Consider the following 20,296-nt stretch of genomic DNA (forward strand, 5'->3'; position numbering starts at 1 on the left):
AAAATAAATAAAAACTGGGTTGAAGCTAGTTCGCACCGTACTTTAGTTCGCACCTTACCTGACCCTATATATATATATATATATATATATATATATATATATATATATATATATATATATATATATATATATATAGAGAGAGAGAGAGAGAGAGAGGGAGGAGTTCTAATGAGTCCAACATGTGCCATTGAGTCCATAAGTCCCTCTAAGGGCCATTGGATGGACTCAATGGATGTTTGAGATGAATTTGATTAAGGCTATTAAAAAGAAAAGGAAAAAAAATGTGGATGGTTGGATTGAGATGTGTGGTTGAGATTGAAAATAACAAAAAAAATTACCACTAATCAAATTTCTATACACTAATTAATTTTTCTTTCTCTCTCTAGCCCCTAATTAATCGGTTTTGAGTTTCAGATTTCAGAAGTGTAAATGTAATGTTGTATGAGTTTTACAAGTGTAAATCTAACATTTTACGAGTGTAAATTTGATTTTTTGTGACGAAAATTTTGAATTTATATAATTTTAACATTTTACAAGTGTAAATTTGATGTTTTACGAGTGTAACTGTAGTATGTTAAGAGTGTAAATTTGATTTTTTGTAACGGAAATTTTGAATTTATATAATTTTAACATTTTACAAGTGTAAATTTGATGTTTTACGAGTGTAAATGTAAAATTTTAAGAGTGTAAATTTGATTTTTTGTGACGGAAATTTTGAATTTATATAATTTTAACATTTTACAAGTGTAAATCTGGTGTTTTACGAGTGTAAATGTAAAATTTTAAGAGTGTAAATTTGATTTTTTGTGACGGAAATTTTGAATTTATATAATTTTAACATTTTTCAAGTGTAAATCTGGTGTTTTACGAGTGTAAATGTAATATTTTAAAAGTGTAAATTTGATTTTTTGTGCAATTTTCTATATTCAAATTTGAATTTATATAATTTTAACATGTTACCAAGTGTAAATGTGATGTTTTACGAGTGTAAATGTAGTATTTTAAGTGTAGATTTGAAGGTCTGCGAGTGTAAATTTGAAGATTTAAGAGTGTAACTTTGGTCCTTTGAGTGTGACTTTGGTCCTTTATAAGTGTAACTTTTGTCCTTTACGAGTAAAACTTTAGTCCGACTACCAAAAAACACCACCACCGTCGTCCTTCACCACCAACTCAGATCCACACAAAATATGAGTGCAAATCTATATAATTTTAACGAGTGTAAATGTACAGATGTACAAGTGTAAATGTAAGGAAATATGAGTGTAAATGTAAAAAATATGAGTGTAAATGTAAAGAAATACGAGTGTAACTGTAAAGAAGTACAAGTGTAAATCTGAAAAATGCGTGTAAATGTAAAGAAATATGAGTGTAAATGTAAAGAATTGTGAGTATAAATCTGAAAATTGCGTGTAAATATAAATAAATATGAGTGTAAATGTAAAGAAATACGAGTGTAAATGTAAAAAAATACGAGTATAAATGTGGACCAATAACAATAATACCAACACCAACAGCAACGAATATTAACAACTAACTTTATTATGAAACTTAGAAAAAAAACAGTTCTTAAAAAGACTAAGTATCTATTCTAAGAATAAAAGTAGATCTAAAACTTTTAAAAAAGCTTTTGGAGTGTATCTATTTTGAAGATTTAATAAGAATAAAATAAAAGTATCTCACAATATAAAAGGACGAGTTTTCTCAAATCTGAAAAAAAAAAAATATAAATAAATAAAAATTCATAGGAAAAATAAGAAATTCACTAAAAAACCCAAGTCAAACGAAATATACACACACAAAACACAAACTGAAGGAAAAAAAAACAGAAAACACAGATCTGAAAAACAGAAAAGGAGGGAGGCGGCGTGAGGGCGGCGTGATGGTGCGTGGTGAGTGGCGACCAAGACCTGAAAAAAAAGAGTGGACATTTGGTGGTGTCAGGTTGTGAGAATGGTGGGTATGGGTGGTCGGTTGGTGGTGGTCGGCTGGTGGTGTGGTGTGTTGTTATCGTTGTGGTGGTGGGGCGTGATAGAAGGTGGTGCGGGATGTGGTGGGTGGTTGTAGGGTTGAGGTCGAGTAGAAGGGGAGGGTGATGCGGGTGGCGCGGGTTGTGGTGGTTTGTGGTGGGTGGTTGTCGGGTTGTGGTGTGCGGCGGAGTAGGTACGTGAGTGCGTGGTGGTCTGGCCGGAAAAGGGCGGCAGCGAGTGCGTGGTGGTCTGGGAGTAGGTACGTGGTGGTGGGTTGGTGTTAGGGTGGGGTTGTCGTGAGTGAGGAGGGAGGTGAGGGTGTGGTGGTGACAGAGGAGGTGTGGCGTGGGTTGTTGCGGCTGGGTTTATGTGCGTGCGTGGTGGTGGTTGGCTGGGTGGTGGTGTCGGTGCGGTTGGTGGGCGTGGGTGGGTGGCGGTGGAGGTGGTCGGTGGGGTCGGGTAGGTGAGGAAGAGGGGGAATTTTTTTTTTTAATTATTTGGTTTTTGAATTTTGTTGGATTTTTGAGAGGAATTGAGTTTTTTTAATTTTTTTGGTTTTTAGAGAGATGAGAGGAATGATAATTGTGTGAGATGAGAGAGAAGTGAGTGAAAAATAAATGATTTATAGTAAAATTAGTGGTTGATTGGGGAAGGTAGTGAGGGAAAGTATTTAATTAGCATTAATTCCCTAATTGTTGCACTAATCCTCCCTTTTTCTCTTTCAATCTCGGCTCTCCATCCTATCTTTTTAAGGGTCCTAAAGAGGACTTATGGACTCAATGGATTTGGGTGGACTCATTAGATCTCATTTCTATATATATATATATATATATATATATATATATATATATATATATATATATATATATATATATATATATATATATATATATATATATATATATATATATATATATATATATATATATATATATATATATATATATATATATATATAAGGTTTTTGATAATCAGTACTACTACCTTTGTACTACACTGTTTTAAAAACTACTACCAAAATAATTTTCGTTTAAAACCTACTACCAGTAAGTTTGATTTTTTTTAAAACATTACCAAATCTCATCCAAACCTAATAAAACACAATCTTAGCCATTTATTTTTGAATTTCTATATTAAGTAGTAAATTTTATCCCTTTAACCAGTTCCTTTGATGAAGTTTAAGCAACTTTTTTTTTACCTTAGATAGCTGAATTAGATGAAGCTAGGTTAACGTGATTTTACCCCTAAAATGATTGGCAAACGGTAGTGTTGGTATTGTTAAAGAGATAAAATTAAAAACTTAAGATGAAAATTCAAAAATAAAAGGCTGAGATTATGTTTTATTGAGGTTTGGATGAGACTTGGTAGTATTTTTTAAAAAAATCAAACTTACAGGTAGTAGTTTTTAAACGAAAATTATTTTGGTGGTAGTTCTTAAAACAGTGTACTACAAAGGTACTCCCTCCAAATGTCTATGTTTGCCCGCCCCATTTCATTTGGGCACAAAAAATTAAGGAAACTAATAAACAATTAAAAAGTAATGGAAACAAAGCAAGTGGGATGTTGTTAAGCTGAAAATTAACAAATTCTTTATGAGAATGGTTAAGTTAATTAGTGATTACAAACTTGGTGGGGGATGTAATAAATCAAGATTTTTTTCTCCTCAAAATACAACATGGTGGGGGATTTAAACACTCATAAATGTTTCCCCCCTTTTTCTCCCACCAAAATACAAAGCCATCAGAAACTTTGGTTTACATCAATATCTACATAAAATTACACAACCAAATCTCTTCACATATTTTCTTCCTTTTTTCCCTCTACCAACTGTTCTTTCCTTTTCATCTCCTCCATAGCTTCCTTCCTCTTCTTCTCTTCCCTTTTTTCCTTGACAGTTTGCCATGGAACTGCACTAGAAAAAACGTTAGTCACACAAGTCATTATATAAACAACCAGAATTTAATCAAAATATAAACTTACTTGTTCTTGTCATAAACAAAATGCGTGGTCCAAACCTTTCAAACGATGATAGACATAGGATAGGGTGTATTCTACTCGAAAATACAGTACATGGCAGGCCAGAGAGAGGAATAATGCAGAAAGTTGCTGAGCAGTTTCATGTAGATAGGAAAACAATATTCGGGATATGGAGCCTTACCCAAAATCAGAGAACAAGTGGTGATGCACTTCATCTAGAATCAAAAATAAAGGGGAAGAAAGGCAGGGCCATAATAGGACTTGTAACACCCCAACTATCCGGCCAAGATAATTGGAGCGTTACCATCTCGGTTTCCCGGGGTAGTGTTTCAAAACTCCAATCAAAGAACATTTTATAAATAAATATAATGTTTAGTGAATTACATAAACGTAAACAAATGAATAAATAAAATACAACTCGTGACATCTATACTCTTCTAGCCAACTAGGCTCGTCTCGTTATATCATCAAGCTCGCCCCGTCTCCCGCGTACTATCCAAACAACCTGACATAACCTGCTCCCCATATGACCAAAGGATATCATATGGATCGACACAGGCCACTCCAAAAGAGATAGGTGACAATTACACAGACACACAAACGTCAGTTTCATCAATTAAATAAAGTGTGACACGACTCGAGTGTGTGGACATACAACATGACTATGATATGAATGAACCACCATCAACAACCATCACCACGGTACCGGGACACGCCCAGACATACCGACAACCACACTGGTACCGGGACATGCCCAGACATACCGATAACCACAAATAGGTACCGGGACACGCCCAGACGTACCGGGTCCGGAAGCCAACCGGATCCCCTACCAGACGTCGTGTCTCAACCACACGAGTCCCTCCGTAACTCAAGCCATTCATGTGCACATCCCTCTTGGAGTGGGAAACTCCAAGAGACGACTTAAGCGCAAGACGGTCTCCCAACCGTCTTACGTCTCCAAAACAAGTAACCAATCATACCACCATGTCCTCCGACATACAAGACAACACAACAAATACGATATACCATATAACATGCCAATTACCGACTCACTCAATGAAGATGAATGATAAAAGACTCATTTTATAAATAAATTCAACAATGAAACTGAGTAGGATAAACCTACCTCATAGCATATCCACATAAGCAAACTGTCACACAAGTTAGGCCCGTCTCGTAAAACCGTCTCACAAAACCCATTTCCTAAAATACGATAATGATACAAATACGTATAAATATACTCGTCTAATCATGCAAATACGTACACAAATACGTATAAATATACTAAAATATTTATATCAATACGTATAAATATACTAATATATTTATACAAATACGTATACGACAAATTAAACTAAATAAACCCATCTTATACACTACCCCAAATCCCGACTCAACTCAACCACACCACCACCACTTTCGCCACCGTGGCCACCACCACCAGCCACGGCCAGCAGCCACCACAGCCAGCAACTACAACAACAACAACACGGCTAAAACAATAACAACAACAACCCGCAACAAGACAAACCCGCAACACCATATACGGTCACCCCATAGGCCACGACCACCACGGTGGTCGACTCCCTCACCACGGTGGTCGACTCCCTCACCACCCCCAGATCCAACAACCACCACGGCAGCCAGCAGCAACACCATCGACAACAACAACAATAACAAGCAACAACAATAATGACAGCAAAACAGGTTGTACACCCCCCCCCCCTTTAGACTCGATTTTCGACCACCACAGCCACCCTACTCGCCACCGAAGACCACCACTATAATCTCCTCACTACCCTCGACACAACCAACCCAAAACCAACCCAAGACAACCCCGAAAGGTGGGTCAAACCCATTTTTGGGCGAACGGTGGTCAAATGACGAGTCAAGATGAGTCGGGGTCAAGGCGGGTGGATGGTATAAATTACATAATATAAAGGCTAGTATAAGACGGACTTACCTTACGATCTCGAGGCGGAGGGCGAAATCTCAATATCTTCCAATCTCTCTCTTTTCTCCCTTTTTCTTTCTATTTTTGTGGTGAAAATGTGATGAGTGAAATGATAAGGATAGGGTAGTATGGGTGGGGTTATATATAAGGGTAGAATGGTAGGTGGGAGTATAATACATGTATAATGTATTATTATTATTATTATTATTATTATTATTATTATTATTATTATTATTATTATTATTATTATTATTATTATTATTATTATTATTATCACTATTATTCCGTCTCAACATAACTCGTATAAATAAAATATTATTATTATTAAATACGGAGTATTACAGAACTTCCAGTAGAGAGAATTTTAGCAATCTCCATGAGTGAAAGAGGGTCATTAATCACTTTTAGTAAAGCAATAAGAGTTTCACCATCTACTGTCCATAAATGGGTTAAAGATGGACTAATCAGTAGGGCAGAGTACAGATCGCATATCCGATCCAAAGTGATAGTTTGGATCGGATATCCATATTAAAAATCATGAAATTAGATATCCAATATCCAAACCAAATGTTTCGGATATCCAATGTTCGGGTATCCAAAATAATCGGATCGGATGCGGATATCCATCGGATATCCATACTTTTGAATTTACTTTAAAATTAAGTTGAAACACGATTATATTTAGTCTTACATGATGATTTTCTTTAGTATTCTTACACCAATGTTCTCGACATAAAATTTAAGTACCACTTAGTTATTTCTCTAATATTTTAAACATTAATTAAGTTGTTGTATCAAAAAAATTTTATTTTCTCGAAATTATACTAGAAAAATATAGTTTCGGATCGGATCGGATATCCAAATGTTTTAATTCTAATATCCATATCCAAACCAAAACCAAAGATTTCGGATCATATATCCAAACCAAAATTAACTTTCGGATCGGATATCCAAAAATTCGGATCGGATATCGGATCAGTTTGGATAATCGGATTTTTTGCTCAGCCCTACTAATCAGGTCTCATACATCAGCATTGAAGCCAATGCTCACTGATGAAAATAAGTACAAGAGGATGTACTTTGGTCTTTCTAAGTTAAGGTATGACAGAATATCTAATTCTTTAAGGTTTAAAGAAATGTCATGTGAAATTCATATGGATGAGAAGTGGTTTTACATTACTCAAGACCAAGCTAAGTTTTTTCTTCTAAGTGAAGAGTTAAATCCATATAGGGCATGCAAATCCAAAAGCCTTACTACAAAGGTCATGTTCATGGCAGCAATTTCTAGACCAATGTATGATAGAAATGGTACCCTTGTATTTGATGGAAAAATTGGAATTTTTCCATTTCCATTCCAAGAGCCAACAAGAAGAAACTCAAAAAATAGGGTGGCAGGGGCTTTAGAGACAAAGTCAATACCATCAATCACTAAACAAGTTGTCAAGAAAATGCTGATTTCTAAGATTATTCCAGCCATTAAAAGCAAGTGGCCAGCATCAGCGTCTAAGAATATAAGTATACAACAAGACAATGCAAAGCCACATATTAAATGCACTGATCATGATTTTCTTAATGCAGCCACAACAGATGGTTTTAACATCAGTTTGAATCAACAAACCCCCAACTCACCTGATTTAAATGTGCTAGACTTAGGGTTTTTCAGGTCAATTCAGTCACTACAACAAAGTAAAAGGGCAAAAACAATTCATCAGTTAGTCCTCAATGTTGTGCAAGCGTGGGACGAAGAGCCTGCTTTATGTTTAGATGATGTGTGGTTAAGTCTACAAGTAGTCATGTTGGAGGTCATGAAAAGTAAGGGATACAATGATTTCAAGTTACCACATCTAGGCAAGCAAGCACAAAGGGCGGCAGGGACTTTGCCAAGAAATTTAGATGCAAACCAGGATATTGTAATGGAATGTCTACAAGATTTAAATGCAGTAGGGAAGGATCAAGGATTAGAAGAAATGAAATGATTGTTTATATTGGAAACATTCTAATCATACAATGCTTACAATATAAACATCACTACGATAGTCAACTTTTGTTGTAATATAGACATGTTATGTATTGTGGTGAACAGTGTTTTTGAAATGTAATGAAAACAGCTCTCAGAGCAATTAACAATCTTATCATTGAGCCTTTACTGAGTATGAAAAAGGTCTCCTAAATCCAAATTACTAGTTCAAGAATTATGTGTAATAATGAAAATGTCATGTGGTGGACTATGAAAGACCTCCTACATAAACAAATCTCAAAATCAGATAACTCATGAATATAACGTGGTGGAATCCTCATCACAGCTCTTATATCATTCACAATGTCATAAATGAACATATATATAGACTGAATAAAACATGTATATGGAGTAAAAGTAAGCTACTCAATAAGTGTTAGACAATCAGTTGTCCTCATTGAGTTCTCATAGCAATCTGCATTATAGTCACTGAACTCTCAAAACACTAAAGCACTAACCAACAAATACAGCATTACAACAAGTTAAATTTAGTCCAATGCTCTCATAGCTAGTGCATTATCATCATTGAGCAATTCATTCCAAGGTCTCCTAAAGCCATGCACATTTAAAGAAATAGTAGAATAATGAATCTGTCATGTACTGGTCTATGAAAGACCTTCTACAACAACAAAAGTCAAAATCACATAATTCATGAACATAACATGGTGGAATCCTCATCACAACTCTTATATTATTCACAATGTCATCACTGAACATATATATGGATTGAATAAAACATGTGTATGGTGTAAAAGTAAGCTACTGCATAAGTGTTAAACAATCAGTTGTCATCATTGAGTTCTCATAGCAATCTGCATTATAGTCACTGAACTCTCAAAACACGAAAGCATTAACCAACAAATACAGCATTAAAACACGTTAAATTCAATCCAATGCTCTCATAGCTAGTGCATTATTATCATTGAGCAATTCAATCCAATGTTCTTGTACCAACTGCATTATCACTGAGATCTCATAACAATATGCAGCAGAAAGACAAACAAATAATCAGAAAATGATATGCAGGAACAACAGCACACAAATACCCTGCATGCAGTTTGATTATAATCTCAAAAACTGAAAAGATAACCAGCATTAAACTGAAGGTAGCCATGAATACCTTTATACTCAGGCATTTCTTTAAATTTAGAACACAATATTCCCAAAATCAAATTGGGCAAACTTATATTCTCATGATTAATGTCATCAGAACCTCCCTCCTCCAGTTTCCCTTCATCGTCTTTCTTAATTTTCTTCAGCAATGGACCGTCCTCCTCTTCTTTGACGATGTCCTTCCCTTTCCTATCATCACATATGTTTCTCATGTTCTCCTTACATGCACGTTCAACAGCAACAACAACAATAAATCATCAAATTAACAATTTACTAAATTCAACAACAAAAAGTTCAATTAAACGACATAGATCTGATAATATAATAGCATTAAACATCATAAAATTCAAACTTTAGTACAATATTTATAAAGAATAAAAGGAGAAGATCAACAAACCTTATTGTTCTTTAATGAATCTTTCTAACAATGAGATTCGTCAAGATCAGGATCGTAAGGGATCCTTACAAAGGGACAAGTAACCAAACACGTCGGATCAACGATATCAAAATCGTCAAACCCATCTTGTGTATCAGGTACAACATACCCATGTAGTGCGGAATAGGGTAACAATAAATCATCTTTGTAGGAATCTCTTGAAGATGACATGAGAAGAAATGGGAAGAAGACGATAAGAACATGATGAACAGGAAAGGAGATCACGTAAAGAGAAGGTGGTGAGGTGAAGATTGTGAAGACGATTTAGGGTTTCTAGTGAGAGAAAGAGAAAGAGATGAAGAGATGAAATAAAAAACGGCAGAAATGAGAGGAGAGCAACTGAAGGATCTAGAGAGATTTTTAGGGTTTTCAAAAATTTGGTGAGGAGATAAAGAAATACGGTTGTTGGATCAATATCAATATTTGGAGGGAGTTTTGGATTGACCCAAAAATATGGAGGGAGTTTTGGGTTGATCCAAAAAAAAAGGAGGGAGTGTTATGTTTTTGGGTGAAAAAATTTAGATTAGGGGAATGGTTTGGGTTGGTTAATGTGGGTTTATTGTGTAAAGGGAAATAGATTAGGCCCATAATTGAGTGGCAAAATTTGTAAATAAAAAAGGGCCATAAGGACTATATGGTCAAAAATATGACTCAATAAGGAAAGTTGAGAAATAGAGCAAACACAAAAACTTTGCCATTAAGAGTAAATGGGGCAAAAATAGACATTTAGAGGGAGTAGTAGTTATCAAAAAATCCTTAAAAAAATTATGAAGGTTAATTAGCAATTATAAACTCCCTTCAATTCTAGATAACCTCCCTTTTTTCATTTTGCACAAAAAATAAGAAAGTGAATTTATATCACACAAAATACACTCTACCGACATGTAATTGAATTTGGACCACACAAATCACACTACCCCATATGCAAATAAAAAATAGGGAAGAAATTGTGAATTGACGAAAAAAGAAATAAGGAAGGTTATTAAGAATTGGAGGGAAGTAAGTTGTTACAAGTCATTTTAACTGAAATAAATGTGGAAACATGCCATTTAAGGACGGCTCAATTTATAACCTATAAATTGGGTCAATTTCATATCAACTCGAGTTTTGTGATCCTAAGACCATCCCCAAGCAGAAGGTCGAGTTAATCGGGTCACCAATATTTTTCCTCATTATCACACCTTAATTATCTTGACCCACTTTCATCCTCCCAAGCAGAAGGTCACGACCTAGGTCACCAACCCAATTATTTTTCACTTTTTAACCAATGAGAGAGTGCCACCTACCGGGTCATCATACTCAGCCAAATGTCACCTTCTCTTTATTTTGACGGTTGTCCTTTTTTTGTTTCCCGCCAATGGGAGTGTGCCACCTAGCGGGTCACCAACAAGGTCACCAACTCAACTCAAGGTCACCAATTGACCCTGAGTAGTTGAAGGTCACCAAAATTAACCCCTTAATTCTAATTTAAGGTGTCATTAAGGTGACCCAACAAGGTCACAACCCAGTCGGTGATCTTGCTTGAGGATGGTCTAAGGACTTTGCATTTTACATCAACTTTAGATATTGAAACACTATTGAGCATTATGCAATATACTCCGTATAATTTAGTACGGAGTATTAATTAAGCACATACAAATATATTGGTCAATATGTAGCTAAAGGTCGTTTAAATAAAAAAAAAAAAAAAAAAACTTTTTGAACTTGAATCTTGCTAAAAATAATTTGAAGCCACTGGTACGATACGAGCCAGGCAATGCCCGGACTTGAACACTAGTTCTCATTATAGACGGGAGATATTTGTCTATAATTATAGACGAGCCAAATATCCACCCACTTTTAGCATAAGACAAGCAACAAATTGTATTGTGGGTCCCAAAAATATCATCACTTTAAGCATATTTGACCCGTCTTTCACTTTAGACGGATAAATCCGTATATAGTGAGACTAAAAAAAAAAGTGAATTACTCGGTTACTCCCTCCAATCCGCTATTTTGTTCTCCTTTGATGTGGACACAAAGATTAAGGATGAGAGTATTATATATTGATAAAGGACATATGTGAGGTTGAGTGATAGGAGGGATGAATGAATAATTAGGAGTTAAATAATGAATTGTGGGTCACAAACATTAAAGTAAGAAAGTAGTAAGAAATAAAGGTGTTGTTTGGCCTAGTTTATGTGAAATAACTTTTACTTTTTAGAATGAGTTTTTTCATAAACTACTTTTTGAAAAAGTTGTGGTTGTTTGGCCTAACTTTTGTAAAAGTAGTTTCTTAACAAATTGATGTGTTTGGCCTACTACTGTTTTTTAGTTTTTTTTCCATAATCCTAAGAGTTTTTGGGAGAAGTAGAAGTAGAAGCATCAAATTGGTGCTTCTGTTTCTAGTAGCTTTTTATTAACTTCTGACTTTTCAAAAGTAGTTTTTTATCTCCCTAAATTATAGTGTTTGACCCAACTTCTAGTTTTACAATTAGAAAAACACTTAGAAAGCTTGGCCAAACACCCCCAAAATAAGAGTAAAAGAGTTGGGTGTGGTTTGGTGATAGGAGAGAGGGATAAATAAAATAAGAATAAAAGTTTACCAAAAATAAAAAGGGGAAAAAACCCGAATAATCTATTTTAGGAAATAGTGAAGAATATAGAGAATTGGAGGGTGTATATTTGATGGATTATATGAGGCCGGTGGTAGGTTGTATGCTTGGGTTCTCCCTCTGGCCTCTGGTGTAGGGAGTATTATTTAGTGCGGCTGTATCATTCAGCTCAATATGGCGCCATCTGAGTGGTATGTTATTTCCATAATTGAAATGATTGCTCAATATGTTAGGGTTGTATATTATTATTAATCTTCATTTAATCTAGGATTTGCTGCTGCTGCTGCTGCTGCTGCTGCTGCCTGTCTTTGATCATAGTTGATTCCTAGTTACTATCTGCTTCATGGCAGCCGATGATGGCGGTTTGCCAACCTTGGCCCGTGTAAAGCTTGTCGATCTTCTTGTTAAAGAAGGTCTTCCTTCTGATTCTTACAAACTATCCGTATCTACTCTCTGCCACTCCCTATCTCAATACTCCGCTGCCATTCTTCAATTTCCTGATGGTGACGGAGCTCTTTTACGATCCGCTCTCGATTCCGCCCGTCTTTATTTTCACCATAGGCCCGATCAACATCTCATTCATGCCAATCATGACTCACAAGAATGGTGTAGAACTTCTGGTTATCATTCAGATCCTCAATTATGCCAAGAAACTTATGATTATCGTCCCGGGTTAACCCCAACAGACCCGGCTACTGGAATTCACTTGTCTCCTGCTGCCCTTGTTGATATTTTTCCATTGTTTGGAAAAGCATCCAGAGATATTTTAGATGCTATTAGCTTCAACTGGAGCTTACGTAGCTCTCCTTTCACCGACATTCTTGATAATGTACCCCTAAGACCTACTGAAATTTCCTCTTCAGTTTTATCAGTTTGCTGTCATGGAGCTCAACATCATAACTTGACAACCCAAGAGGATATCTTTTCTCACCAACAACACCCTTCAGATAAAAGCTTAATATCGATTGTTAAGTCGGATAAACCAGGATTGCATATAAGAGACTTCCAAGGTCACTGGATTCTGGTCGATGGAGATCTTGGCCCCCAAGAAGCAGTTATATATCCCGGGCTCGCATTGTACCAGGCAACTGCGGGCCGCATTAACCCTGCCCTTCATCGAATTGAAATAACCAATCCTCACAGTAACTTGTATGGGCGATGCTCTCTTACGTTCAAGCTCATGCCCAAATCTATGACTACTCTCAACTCTTCAGAGATGAGAGCTGCTGGTCATGGAGTTGATGCACAGTTCCAGCTTCCAGTACCAGTGGATGACTTTATGCAAAGACCGCATCCTGCCAGTAGTCTCTTAAATCAACAAGGTCTTCCGAGTTTTAATTTCCCAACTCCTCAGGATGGTAAATATTCCAACTTATGTTTACTTCTATAATGCTATTACTGAGAAAAATATCTACACAGAATTTGTATTTACTTGTGCTATCCTGCTGTTATATATATTGGTTGAAATTAGTTGCAATCCATCTCATAGAGAACCTGCCTACTCTAGATATCTCCGTTTTTAAGACAAATTAGTTTGTGCTTAGTGCAAACCAGTGAATTAAATAGAGCTTGCTAAGTCTCCTCTAAAACGGCCTCTTCGCGAGCAAACTTAATAAAATACTAATTAGAAAGATGCTCATTTTCTCTAATGCTAATTTCTACCACATATATAAATACTAATTAGTTCTCATGAATAATGTATTCTGCCAATGCCTGAAAATAAATTTCAAGATCACACTTAAATTCATAGTTGCTAGAGTTTAGACACACTAAGGGTTTATAGGGTATATTAAATGAGAATGCAGTGCGTCTTAACAGATATAACATTGCCCATGTTTACTTCTCTTTTCTTGGCAGTGGATTATCATCATGTAGCTTTTCGGTGACCGCATTAAAAAATATCCTCTAGAGAAGCTGTAATTCTATCTTTCAAAAGAAATACTCCCTCCTATTTAATAGATTCTTTAGTTCCTTTTTTTGGCATGTTGAATAGATTCTTTACATATTCCTTTTTTGGCTAATCTGCTTAACATAATGCATGCACGGTACCCACTTGCATGTGATTTCCTAAAAACCAGACCAAAAGCAAAAGAACCTATTGAAAAGGATGAAGTATCATTTATATGCCTGGCCAGATGCTATGTTACTCGGACTCGTTTAAAAGTATCCGACACGGGTACGTGTCCAAGTATCGGACTCGGCTATTTTTTTTGAAAAATATGCATATTTTGGTCTAAAATGAGGTGTCCAAGTGTCACACCAATGTCCGAGTGTCGAGGGTCGGACACGGGTACGCGAGGAAATTAGAAGAGTCGGAGTAACATAGGCCAGATGTATACGTATTTTTAGTCTGTGATCCCAAGAAGAACGTGCAAATGATGTTAGAACACTAAATGTTGGCCTCTTGGTTCAATACATGAATTCCTAATGCCTAGAATGTAACTCTGATGATTTTATGCTTTCTAGGAATTGTCGATAAGTTTTGGTTGAACTAATGTCACATGGTTCCAGTGTGCAAACAAAGTTCTCCGTCCTTTGGGGAACTCTACTTTCTAGGTGTTTGTGATTCACTGTGAGCTTGTTTGGAAAGGGAATTGGAGATAAAGGGCGGGGAGGGAGAGGGAAATGGAGGAGGAGGGAATTGAGGGGATTCATTTTGCCTCCTTCAAACCTAAAGCACAATCACTCCACCATAGGAATGATTGGGAGTGAAAACTCTTCTGCTTCATTTCCTGTTCCTCCCCTTCCTCTCCATCCTTCTTGTCTCCCCTTTTCCTCTATTTTGTATCCATAACACACCTTATATATATGTCGAATCAAATCACTAATTCCGTAGTGCAAATGAATAAATAAGAAACTCTTCATATTTTAATTGGAATCCAGAATACAATTTCCCTATTTATTCATGTTGCTTAAGAGAGAGAATACCCACATTCATAAGATGAATATGGTAGAGATACATGTGCTAGGGTATGGCTATAGAAAATACCTCTTATACGTGAGATTGTGTTTTTTTTTTGGTTTGCCTTATTTCATGTGAAACTAAGAAGTTGCAGAAGGCATTACTGTAATCTTCTACTCTCGGAAGATATGTGTTTGCTTAAGTAAACTTCGTTCAAAGATTTCAGCTACGGGTCCATCATAATCTCTATTGTGTTTGCTTTTTCCTTATTAATGTACTCCTGTTTTCATCAATTTCATTTAACTTTCGTTGTGATGAAAAAGTCAAATGGAGCTAAATGAGTGCATTGAGATAGTAGTATTTTGGTGTTATTTTTATTTAACTCCCCTGAAGTAAGCTAGCACTCTTAGTAAGCAGTTCATAACAGCAGGTTCTTGGATCGATGACATGCTGGTACAGGGTCAATGAAATCATCATTCCGGAAAAGGAAAAACAGTTCAAAATGCAAACCTCTGCCACCTTCCAAGAGATTGCGGCTTGAGGCACAAAGAGTTCTTAAAGAGAGAGTTCAGGACATTGCAGATAAGAAGGGTATCAAACTGAGGTTTTGCAGTTTGAAGGAATGCGAAAATCACATTCATTTACTCGACAGTCCTTGCGCGAATATAAGAATGGAGATTGGATGGCCACCGGGAGTCCCCTTTGTTCATCCCCATGATTTGCCTAACAAGGCAAAGATTGGTTTTCTTGAAGCGTATGAACCTGGCTGGACAATTACGCACGACATGGAATTGAGTCTCATAGATGCTGGACAGTCAGCTCAACACTCTGGTCACTGTAAGTGTATATCCTGACTGTGATGACTTTACTGTGAGTATTGTATCTCATGCTTCCATCCATATCCCATGTCTGTGGCAGATTTTATATTACTCCGTACCTAGTTGCCATCGGGTAAAGTAAAATAGCGAGGTTTTGTGAGCTGTCCGTTAATTAGACCTGACAACCGATTAGGCCGGGTCTTATTCATGTCTGTATCGCCTGTAAACGGGCCATGAGTTATTCGACCAGAAGCCTATATATATTTACACAATTAAGTCATGTATTATAAGAACATTTGCATATAAGTGGGTCATCAGTTACTCAACCCAAACCCAAACCCAACCTAGTTACATAATAAATATGTCACGTGGCATCTATACGTGGGGAACGGAATGTTAACACCAAGCTCAAATATGAGTTGTCTCCAAAGATTCATAATGTTATTTTTAAAGTGGTGAAGAATCCCCAAAATAGGTGGTCTTGTACTTGGTATGTTGAAGATGATTATACAGCTGACCTAAAAAAGGGGGTGGTTGTGGGTTCTCATGTGTGCAGAAGCTCAAACTTGCAAGTTGCAAGAGTATGCAGTTTTTTGGATAACCATATGAAATACTTGCCATATATTTGGGTGAAGGAGATAATGAGATGACACCTGTGGTGACCAATCCACTGTATTCTTATAGTGGGTGCCTAGGGAGGCTTGTCTAAGCAGACGCTTGTTTCTGTTACTTGGATCTGTCATGCCTAGTAAGGGTTCAGGAGGCTGATGAACATTTTCAAATCCTTATAGAGAATTAGTACGAGGTTATTTCATCAAATTGATAACCAAATGAGATTGCCTCATATTTACTCTGGGGAAAAAGAATTCAAAGAAAGAGCTAAAAATCATAAAATTATCTCTTGGGAAAGGCTGTCACTACGGTTTAATTTTGTCTGTGACTCTTTATCTTTTGCTTCGTCGTCTTCTGATTGAGTTTTCATCATTGTCTTCTCGTGGTATATTGTTCGTTATTTAGCAAAAAAGAGAAGGAAAATGGTCCATATGATACACTAATGGACAATCCATAAAACTGGTCTTTCTGACTTGCTCCTATTTAGTCGTTTGTTGACAAAAAGTTTGTTGCTGCACTCTTCACTGTAGACTAACTCTGCCACAGATTACACTTCCATAGATTTTGTCATTTATTTTTAATTGAACCAAATAAATATGCACTCGGCGCGTCTCTAGTTAATCGATGAATGTGACTAAGATGGGATAGTATATGTCACCAAGGAAAGTCTTTTATTAGGATTGTAAGAACTTAAATATTTTATCTTTTAGTGAACTCTTGACTGGTTGGGGCAGTTGACTACTGAGATGGATTTTGATGGGGGGAACCTTTTTAAAAGTAGTTGGCACCTGAATAATCATGTGTGTTGCAGTGTTGCTTAATTTGGTGCTCCGCGTATGATTAGAATTTGTTAGGCTTTAGATTCTGTGGACTAGGGTAAAAAATTTTCCATTTAACACCATTCCTGAACCTCTTGTTATGAAAATGTGAATCCTTTTTTTTTTTTGTAAAATAACATTGAAAAGTAAAATATTTGGCAAACTTATTTAGTAAAATAGGTCTGTGACACCGTGTTTACAAGAGAGACACCACTTGAAGTGGCGTGTTTAGACTTAACAAACACAAGATTCACAAAGAAAAAGAAAACAAATCTTCAACAGAGTTTTCTTCTTGAACCACGCCATGTGGAATGGTGTGTCAGTGCGTCTCTTCTAAACCTGATTTTGCTAAATAAGATTTTGCCAATCTCATTTTGTTTATTATTTTATTTTCCAACATTGTTTCAGAGACTGCAACCCTCCTTTGACCTAAACATACATATGTGCGGAGTAGAATTTAACTAAGCTGAAACATTGTGGATAGAGCTTAACAGGCCTTGATTTGAGCCTGACTACACTCAAATGTCGGAAATGTAGATAAACGTATCATTACCTGATATGTTCTTTACAAACCAGCTCTTCTGTAGTGCATATTAGGAACAACCTGGATAGCATTTTAGGATCGTTTGATTGTTTCTGCATTGTTCCTGTGCTTTTTATTTTCTAATCTTTCATTTCTGATTGTTTTTCTGAGCATGTAATTCGGGGAAAAAATCTAGAGAGAGAAAGTAGACAGAAGCTTAATAAAATTCTTCTGTTGCTTTTAATTATGTAAGAATGGAGGTGTGTAAATTACATTAATTAAAATGAGGTTTCTCCTAATGCTTTAGCCAGCGAATGACTGATAGTCAAGTAACTAACAGACTACGGAATTCAGTTTATTTTTTTTTTTTTTTTTTTTTGGTATAAACTACGGAACTCAGTTTATGAGCAATGCTATATAGTAAGATGTACTGGGGGCTACATGTACCATTTGTAAATTTAAGCTATTATCAATTAGTTTATCCACAATTAGAATTCTATTGTTAATATATGGTTGTTCATGTTTCTGTTGCACAGGATCTTACCATATGACCGACCTATCTGGCCATATTACCTGCTCTACTTTGGTAAATATTACCAGCTCTTTATCCGTGGTAATGTAGAACTTAAATTGTAACTCTATTACAAGCTGTGGGAAAAGGTTTTGATCATTCCTGTAGCATATAAAAGGATTTTCAGATGGTGGTTGACTGCTTGGTCCTACGCTTGCACCATTTCTGCCGGTTACAACGTGGTTTTAGTTATGCAGTCTGAATTGGAGATCCGAGATGGTTCATTAATGCTGCTGCTTTGTTCCGGATACAGTTCTGAAGGCGGATGGAGCATTTTGTTTGGTCTTCATGTTATACTCCGTACTAGTTTTAAACCCGTGCAAAAAATGCACGGTTCGTAATAATAGATATCACGACAATATAAATAAGTTTATAATTAGAGTTTCGACTTACATATATACATTGATACATATCATTAAAGTGTTAATAACACCAAATTTTCAGATCTACTACATTGGTTATGTTCACTCTCATCAAACTGATTTTTTTTTTTTTTTTTTTGAGGTGAAAACCCGTAGGCCTCATTATAATAACGATAAATCGAAGGTTACAGCACTATCGGCTCTCGGTGGTAATAGTTCATCCCACACTGATTTACCAACACTACCTTGACGAAAATGAGCTAAAACATGAGCAACACTATTGTTTATACGACTAGTATGTGACCAAATAACGGAAATAAAAGTAGAACTTAAAGATAAAATGTCCTCAATAATAAGAGAGAAAATGCTCCGTCCTTGATCCTTCCTTCGAAGCGCTTCGATGACTTGCAAGTAATCACTCTCTACCACAACTCGATGAAGACCGCGTCGTTTTACCTCTTCCAGTCCATCAAGGATCGCCATTGCCTCCGCTACAGGCACCTCCCATCTCACCTCGCGGACCTGTGACACACCCCACATAACTTGTCCATTCCCGTCTCGACAAACTATACCCGTCCCCACTCCCTCCCCTTCCTTCACTCCCGCATCCACATTGATTTTGACAAACTCTCCCGGAGGTGGTATCCAGCCGCCATGTCCACTATCATCCTCGACCCCTCTACCTCGCACCCTGCCCCTACTATTGCTCCATACCGTGACCAGGCTCTCCCCCACCCCTCCGTGCAAGACATCTTCAGCTCTCTTCACTATCACCCGCGGGTCCACCACCACACCGTCAAACTCCACCTTATTCCGGTGTTCCCACATGGCCCAGCAACCAACCATGTTGTAGTCCTGAGCATCCATCCCACTCCAAAGCGCCTCAACCCACTCCTTTATCCCGAGGCATGCTCTCCCCACCTCCCCGTCAACCCCCAAACCAGCCCAGACAAAACCCGCCACCCCGCAATCCCTAAAAAGATGAAGACTCGACTCAGAACAAGAATGACAAAAAGAGCAAAGAGAGTACTCACCTCCAACTCGAGCGGCGATGTTCGCTTTCGTAGCTAATGCTTCCCGACATAGTTGCCAGAAGAAAAGTTTCACGCGGGGCCAGACCGGAGTTCTCCAGAGCTTGTTCCAAAGCGCCTTTTCCCGCTCCCAATTCGACCCCTCTGCTGCTTCATACGCCTCGCCCAAGAGCATTTTATAGGCCGACCTCACCGAATAAAAACCATCCTTCTCTAAACCCCAGTACCACACATCTTCCGGACGGTTAGGACTAAGACGGATATTCATAATTCAGTCACATTCAAAAGGGAGAAAGAGCTCTGCAACTCGTTGTCTATCCCACCCTTCGCCATTCGGACCCAACAGCTCCGCCACCATCATATTTTCCCTCCCCGAACCACTTGGTGAAATAATCCTACCCGACTGTGTTCCCGGAATCCAAGCATGGCCCCAAATTTTCGTGCTCTGTCCATTACCAATTCGTCGTCGCAACCCTCGCGCCAAAACACTCCTTGCCTCCATTATGCCTCGCCATGTAAAGCTTGGATTGTTACCCATGACTGCCGATAAGAAATCACCCGCAGGGAAGTACTTTGCACGCATTAACCGAACCCAAAG

The 20,296-nt window shown here is 37.1% G+C and overlaps 3 protein-coding genes across 5 annotated transcripts in view; 2 read left to right on the forward strand and 1 right to left on the reverse strand.

The window, feature by feature from the left end:
* The first annotated feature begins 6,944 nt into the window (after positions 1–6,944).
* LOC141619316 (uncharacterized) lies at positions 6,945–7,877 on the forward strand. The gene has a single exon (XM_074436342.1). It carries the CDS (start codon positions 6,945–6,947, stop codon positions 7,875–7,877), a length of 933 nt encoding a protein of 310 aa, XP_074292443.1.
* Positions 7,878–8,939: 1,062 nt separating this feature from the next.
* Positions 8,940–20,296, reverse strand: part of LOC141623798 (uncharacterized) — a 38,713-nt gene continuing 27,356 nt past the window's right edge. The window contains exon 4 of one of the 2 annotated variants that reach the window (XM_074439944.1): positions 8,940–9,246. The gene's annotated coding sequence lies outside the window, so the exon portion shown is untranslated. Of the gene's footprint in view, positions 9,250–20,296 lie in introns of both variants that reach the window. The other variant, XM_074439946.1, reaches the window with a different exon arrangement.
* LOC141623797 (uncharacterized) lies at positions 12,119–18,754 on the forward strand. 2 transcript variants are annotated; one of them, XM_074439940.1, is made up of 4 exons: positions 12,119–12,252; positions 12,330–13,419; positions 15,423–15,800; positions 18,271–18,754. In XM_074439940.1, coding segments are annotated over exons 2-4 (1,395 nt in total). In that variant the 5' UTR covers positions 12,119–12,252; positions 12,330–12,404; the 3' UTR covers positions 18,273–18,754. The 2 variants fall into 2 exon arrangements, with proteins under 2 accessions (XP_074296041.1, XP_074296042.1); XM_074439941.1 differs by lacking the exon at positions 12,119–12,252 and having other exon boundaries at positions 12,314–13,419.

The sequence above is a fragment of the Silene latifolia genome, chromosome X (assembly GCF_048544455.1).
Source record: "Silene latifolia isolate original U9 population chromosome X, ASM4854445v1, whole genome shotgun sequence".
Classification (NCBI taxonomy): domain Eukaryota; kingdom Viridiplantae; phylum Streptophyta; class Magnoliopsida; order Caryophyllales; family Caryophyllaceae; genus Silene; species Silene latifolia.

What these genes read in the sequence shown, in the direction of transcription:
- LOC141619316 (XM_074436342.1), top strand. Translation starts at nt 6,945, where the DNA reads ATGCTCACTGATGAAAATAAGTACAAGAGGATGTACTTTGGTCTTTCT.
- LOC141623797 (XM_074439940.1), top strand. Translation starts at nt 12,405, where the DNA reads ATGGCAGCCGATGATGGCGGTTTGCCAACCTTGGCCCGTGTAAAGCTT. An exon ending in TTTCCCAACTCCTCAGGATG is followed by an intron (nt 13,420 to 15,422) that starts GTAAATATTCCA and finishes ATGCTGGTACAG; the next exon opens with GGTCAATGAAATCATCATTC.